This window comes from Herpailurus yagouaroundi, unplaced genomic scaffold (assembly GCF_014898765.1).
Source record: "Herpailurus yagouaroundi ecotype Mexico unplaced genomic scaffold, PumYag 77, whole genome shotgun sequence".
Classification (NCBI taxonomy): domain Eukaryota; kingdom Metazoa; phylum Chordata; class Mammalia; order Carnivora; family Felidae; genus Herpailurus; species Herpailurus yagouaroundi.
In genome coordinates, this window is record NW_024412388.1 from 141,995 (window position 1) to 148,558 (window position 6,564).

General features: G+C 49.9%; 1 protein-coding gene across 1 annotated transcript; it reads left to right on the forward strand.

Annotated features, from left to right (window-relative positions):
- Positions 1 to 3,178: 3,178 nt before the first annotated feature.
- On the forward strand, positions 3,179 to 4,327 carry ISG15 (ISG15 ubiquitin like modifier). The gene is made up of 2 exons (XM_040457880.1): positions 3,179 to 3,304; positions 3,773 to 4,327. The coding sequence occupies exons 1-2, from the start codon at positions 3,302 to 3,304 to the stop codon at positions 4,241 to 4,243; spliced, it is 474 nt and encodes a 157-aa protein (XP_040313814.1). The 5' UTR covers positions 3,179 to 3,301; the 3' UTR covers positions 4,244 to 4,327.
- Positions 4,328 to 6,564: the final 2,237 nt, after the last annotated feature.

Consider the following 6,564-nt stretch of genomic DNA (forward strand, 5'->3'; position numbering starts at 1 on the left):
AAAATATTAACTAAAGGTCCCCTTCTAAGTGACCATTATAATTTCATAAGTAGAATATTAATGTTTGAGACTAGAACTTATATATTTGTGGCCATATTATTAGGTGCATACAAGTTTACAGTTATTTTCTTTTACCAGTGAACTCAACCTTTTATTGTTACCTTCTGTATCTCTGTGACACTTTGCATATAAAGTTTCTTTGTTGATACGTTAATAAAATTGTTAATATGGCTACAACTGCTTCATTTTAGTTAATAGTCATGTGGTATGTTTCTTCCCATCCTTCTACTTTCAAATTTCTTGTATCCTTGTGTTTCAGGTGATTCCTGTCTTCTGTAAGCTACATAAAATTAGATTATTTTTAACCAGCCTGACAATACTGGTCATTGAGTCCCCCTGGATTTCAGACTTCTTGCCATTGTTTCAAGCCCCCCAGTCTGTGGTAGTTTGTTATGACAGCCCCAGGAACTGAGACAGGTTCTGTCAGTTTGCTTCCTTAATGACTTTGCATTTAGTTCCTCCTATCAAAAGCAGGAAGACAACTGGTGACAATGGGATGAAGTAACTAAAAGAAAACGAAGAGTCTAGTGCCATTATGTCAGTATTAAGAAATCAGAAGACATTGGGGCACCTGGGTGGCTCAGTTGGTTGAGCGTCTGACGTCTGCTCAGGCTGCGATTTCACAGTCGTGGGTTCGAGCCCCGCATCAGGCTCCGTGCTGACCACTTGCTCAGAGCCTGGAGCCTGCTTCGGATTCTGTGCCTCCTTCTCTCTCTGCCCCTCCCCCGCTCGTGCTCTGTCTCTCTGTCTCTCTCAAAAATAAAAATATATTTTAAGGGATAAGGAAAAGGGAATTAAAAAAAAGTTAACACATCCTACTCTCACGATTTTGTAACCTGTTTCATTCAAATAGTGTATCATAAACATTTTTCCATATTAATAGATACTTTTATGCAAAACAATTTTTTAATGGCTACATGTGTTTCCCATAGCATAATGAATCCATTATAGTATAGAGGGGAATTTAGTTAATCAATCCCATATTGTTGAATATTTAGGTTGTTCCCAAATTTTTGCTAATACAAATAGCTATAGCAGGCATAAGTTAGCTAAAAATAAATAAAAATTAGGTAAATAAGAAAGTAAATAATTTTTGAAATAAAAAAAGTAAAAGAGTGGAAAAATAAATGTTGGGAATATAAATCTTTCCCATCCCATTTCCCCATTTTCACCACCCACCTCCCAAATCTCACAGGACTCCAAAATTGTGAACACACAAAAACCAGAGGGGTTTAATTTTTCTTCTTTTTATTATTTTAAGTTTATATCTTGACCCATTCCTTGCATAAGTAATATTGGTATTGTAAAAAGAAAACCACAAATGTTTATTGAGATAAAGAATACAGAATGTGAAAATCTCCCCCATCTCCCCCAAATGACCATTATTAAACATGGTATTGATATCTTATGATTTCTTTTTTTTTTTTTTTTTACATTTATTTATTTTTGAGAAACAGAGTGAGACACAGCGTGAGCGGGGGAGGGGCAGAGAGCCTGTCAGCACAGAGCCTGACGAAGTGCTCGAACTCACAAACCCTGAGATCATGACCGGAGCCGAGTGGGAAGCTTAACAGACTGAGCCACCCAAGTGCCCCAATGTGTGTTTTTAGCTTTGTTTTTCTGAGGTGAAATTCACGTAACAAAAATTTATCCATTTTAAAGTGTATAATTTAGTGTCAGTATATTTACAACGTTGTGCAACCATTACCTCTACCTAGTTCCAAAACATTTTATCACCCCCAAAGGAGGCCTCATATCCATAAAGCAATCACTCCCTATTCCTGCTCTCATCCAATGCCTGGAAATCTCTACTGGGCCCTATGGATTTGCTTATTGTGGGTATTTCATATAAGTAGAATCATATAATATGTGGCCTTTTGTATCTGTCTTCTTTCACTTAGCATAATGTTTTCAAGGTTCATCCATGTTGTAGCAGTTATCAGTATTTTATTCCTTTTTATGGTTCAGTAACATTCTATTGTAAGGGTGTATCATATTTTGTTTCTGCATCCAGCTGTTGATGGATTTGGTTGTTCCCACAGTTTCTACCTTTTGTCTATTGTAAATAGTGGTGCCATGAACATTTGGTTACAAGTATTTGTCTGAACACCTGTGTTCAATTCTTTGGGGCATATACCTAGGAATGGAATTGCTGGGTCATATGAAAATCCTGTTCAACTTTTTGAGGAGTGACTACACTGTTTTCCACATTGGCCGGGCCATCTTATATTCCATCAGCAATAATATGAGGGTTCCAATTTCTCTACATGCTCCTCAACATTTCCTATTGTTCTTTTTGAATTATTATTGTTATACTAATATATTATTATTATTATTATTATTATTATTATTATTATTATTATAGTTATGCTATAATAATGGGTATGACATAACATCTCATTGTGATTTTGATTTGAATCTCCCTAATGGCTTTTCCCTAATGGCTAATGAAGTTGAGCAGCTTTTCATGTGGTTTTGGCCATTTATATATTCTACAGAGAAATATCTATTCAAACATTTGTCCAATTTTTAATTGAGCTGCTTATCTTTTTATGGTTGAGTTATAAGAATTCGTTATATATTATGGACACTAGACCCTTATCTGACATATGATTTCCAAACATTTTCTTCCATTTTGAGAACAATCTTTTCACCTTCTGGATAGTGACCATTAGTTCATTTTTATGGAAAATAAGAGATACATCTCTTTCATTAAAAAAAAAAAAAAAAAAAGAACTATCTGAAGAAATATTGTCCTAAACCAATAGTGATTATCTCTGGGTAGTTTGGATTGCCACTCTTTTGTTATTTCTGAATCACTTGTGGCAATGTGTTCCATACTTACTAATTTTGCAAACTGGTAAATGGAAAGTGAAAGTTCCAATCGTTAGCTCATGTTATTGTGACTTCTGTGCATCTTGTAAAGGACCTGAAGTGATGGGCATTTAGGGGGTTTCTGAATGCACACAGGGGCAGGGTCCTGAGTGCTGGGGCAAGTGGATAGTCCCGGCTTTTACCCTTGTCATTCTGTTTTGTTTCTGTCACTCACGGGGCACACCTTGGGAAAAGGAAACTGAAACTGAAGCTGAGTTCAGCCACTGGTGAGGCTCTCTTCCCGACACTGCCCCCTGACGTGCACAGCTCAGGTTCATAAAAGGGCTGAGCCGCAGGGGAGCTGGAAGCTGAGAGGCAGCCTCCTCGTCTGTGAACTGTGAAGGACCTGGTGCCAGAGCCTACAGCCATGGTGAGGGGGGTTTGCCGGGTGGGGGCAGGGGGGCTCTGTACCAGTCGATTTTCCCATTTCATCGCTGGGGTCTCCCAGGGGTGGAGCACTCACTGTGTGCCAGGCAAGTGGAGGTGCTCAGAGCTCCCTCAGGTCCCTAATCGTGCGGGGTGGTGGACAGAGCTCCTTCTGACGCCAGGGCCTGGGTCTTGGAAAGTGTGTTTTGCCCCGTGTTTAACCCTGAGATCCCTGGGCATTGGCACAGAGGGGCATCTTCGTGGGTTAAGGGAGGTGAGGTGACAGCTGCGTGTGGCTGCCTTTCTTCTGGAAATGCTCCTTGCTCGCCTCCAGCACCTGGGGTCCCTTTCGTGGTGGGTGGGGAGGAGAGCAGCATCCCCAGCCCCTAGGAGCTTGCCCTGTGGCCAATGCCATGCACGCAGTGGCTCCAGGACTGATGCCAGGGTCTGTAAGTCTGTGTGATGTCCACAGGGCGGGGACCTGAAGGTGAAAATGCTGGGGGGTGAGGAGTTCCTGGTGCCCCTGAGAGACAACATGCTGGCGTCGGAGCTGAAGCAGCAGATCGCCCAGAAAACTGGCGTGCCCGCATTCCAGCAGAGACTGGCCACCCACCCCGCCGGCACGGTGCTGCGCGATGGGGTTCCCCTCCTCAGCCAGGGCCTGAGCCCCGGCAGCACGGTCCTGCTGGTGGTGCAGAGCTGCAAGGACCCCCTGAGCATCCTGGTGAGGAACCACAAGGGTCGCACCATTGCCTACGAGGTCCGGCTGACGCAGATGGTGGCTGAGCTCAAGCAGCAGATATGCCAGCAGGAGCATGTGCAGGCCGACCTGTTCTGGCTGACCTTCGAGGGGAAGCCCATGGAGGACCAGCACCGGCTTGGGGAGTATGAACTCACACCCCAGTGCACTCTGATCATGAATTTGCGCCTGCGGGGTGGGTGAGGCAGGACCAGGACAGCAGCGCGGAGGGCTGCCCACCCAAGTCCCTGACCAAGTGTGGGTAATAAAAGTTGACGCAAAATTAAACGTCTCCTTCCGTCTCTGCCCTCCTCCTTCCCCCAGCACCCCTCGCTTCTGCACCCCTACTGATGAGGCTGGGGGAGGGGCAGAGGAGGAAGTGGGATAAGGAGACGCAGGGTCACCGGGTGGTCACTAGGCTGCATTTGCCAAGTAAGTGAAGGCACAAGTCTAATGAGATCAAAATAGTGACCCACTCCCAGCCACTCCTCGGAGAAACTGAAGATGTCCCCTCACCTTTGAGAAATTAAATTCTAGAGAAAGAAGAGACATATCTGTTGGCGCGCACCCCTACCTCCAGGCTGAGCCTCAGTCGGCCCCTGCATAACTGATTCCCATCCCCCACATCTGGGTCAGCAGACAGTACAGGGAGGGAAAGGTGTGGTCAGGTTCTTACTAGGACCAGCACCCCTGGAAGTGCTCGGAGGGTGAGGCCCTAGGGCCTGCCTGGCTGGGTTGTGAGGCAGGCTCCTCCACTGGCACTCATGGCCCTCCAGAACCCATCGGCCTGCCCTGTCCGGCCTGCACTGGTCCAGGGAGGGGTGTGGGCAGGGCCTTGAACACACACATCACCATCTGGCAAGCTGCTGAATGGAGACTATTCTCCAACAAATACACCTTAATGGAGAGACCATGGCCAGCAGGTGAGGGGCCCCCCTGGAATGGGCGATTCCTTCAGTCCAATGTGGAAGAGCTTGTCTCAGATGGCGGGCACGCACCTAATTTGACACAAACTACACCTGCTTCCACGTAGACTGTTTCTCTCTATACCAATTTCCCAGGAATTCCACGGGAGCTGGACTGAGTCAGCTTTGGACACAGGCAAGATGGGGTTGGGGGGAGAGACACAGAACATAGCCATACGCTTCTCTGGGCTAAAGTCCACGACTCTGGGGACTCAGACCTCAGCCTTCAGTCTGTTCAGAGTAATTTGGCTGGAGACCCAGAAGCCCCTTTCTGGTCGGGGGGGGGGGGGGGCCGGGGGGGGAGGAGGCGGTCTCTATCTGGGCTGAGAGACTTCTAGATCTTGCTCATCTGTGACCAATATGTGTAGACAGGCAGCTGTGTGTATGTATGTGGGAGGGGTGCTCTCTTGGTTCCAGGTTCATTTCCTGGGTCCCCACCCTCACTTCTTTGTCATACTACAAATTAGCAGGTGTGAGCATACATCCTTGGGGCCATCCTCCTTCCCTGAACCCCTCCCACCAGGGTCGGGGAGGTAAGGTACCTTCTCCCAGAGGGGCTACTTCCTGCATTGCTTCTGGCTCAGAGATCTGTGGATGGCTTGGGGTGAGGAGGTGTGCCACAGATTCAGCCCTGGACGGACAGAAGGGGTCTCCTCCCCCTCCCCCTCGATCTTCAGCTAAGCTAGGCTCCAAATTGTACTCTCTGGATCTCAGTTGATCCCATGTACCTAGACAGGCTGGCTGGAGAAGGGCCCACCGCGGGGCTGAGGAGGGGGCGTGGCCGGCTGTCCCCTGCTGAGCCGACACAGTCGCGGCTGCACGACAGAGGGAGCCCTCCGCTCTGCAGCCAAGCCGGGGCCGACCCGGGACCGGGCGGTGGGCGGGTCTGCGCTCCATTCTGACCAATCACCACAGCCAGCGGTCCACATTGGTCCTAGCCGGCCGGGGGCGCGGCCTGCTGGGGCCGCCTCCTCGCCCGAACCTGCTGGGGGTCCCGGACCCGGGCGAGTTTCTGTCCCCAGCTCCCGAGAGGGGTTGTGGTGTGCCATCGAGCTCTTCCCGCCAGGGGAGGGGCGCAGCCCTGCAGGGTCCGAGGGGCGGCGGGGCCCCAGGACCTGGCAGCCCCTTCCCGCGGCCAAGGAGCTCCCGCAGCTCTGGCCCCGGCGCAGCCCGGAGCCCCTTGGAAGTCCCGTCACGTCGCCTCCAGATTATGCATTAACCCGATTGCAGCCGCATTTCCTGGGCGGGGGTGGGGGTGGGGGAGAGACGCCCGCGCAGGAGGGGGAGGGGCGTCCACGGGGGTGCGCCGCAGAAGAGCGAGCACCTCCCGGGCCCGCCCACCACCACCCCCCAGTCCCGTCCGCCCTCCGCCCTCCGCCCTCCGCCCTGGCAAGTCGCACCACCCACCTTGGCCCGACCCAGTCCGACCCCCGCCCTCCCACTAGCCCGGCCTCCGCCCGGCGTCGCTGTCCCGACGCTTTGTTCGCGGCCGGCGCGGGACGCTGGGCGCCGGGAGGGTAGGGGACCCGCGCAGGCTGGGGAGCTGGGCTGGGCGCGGGG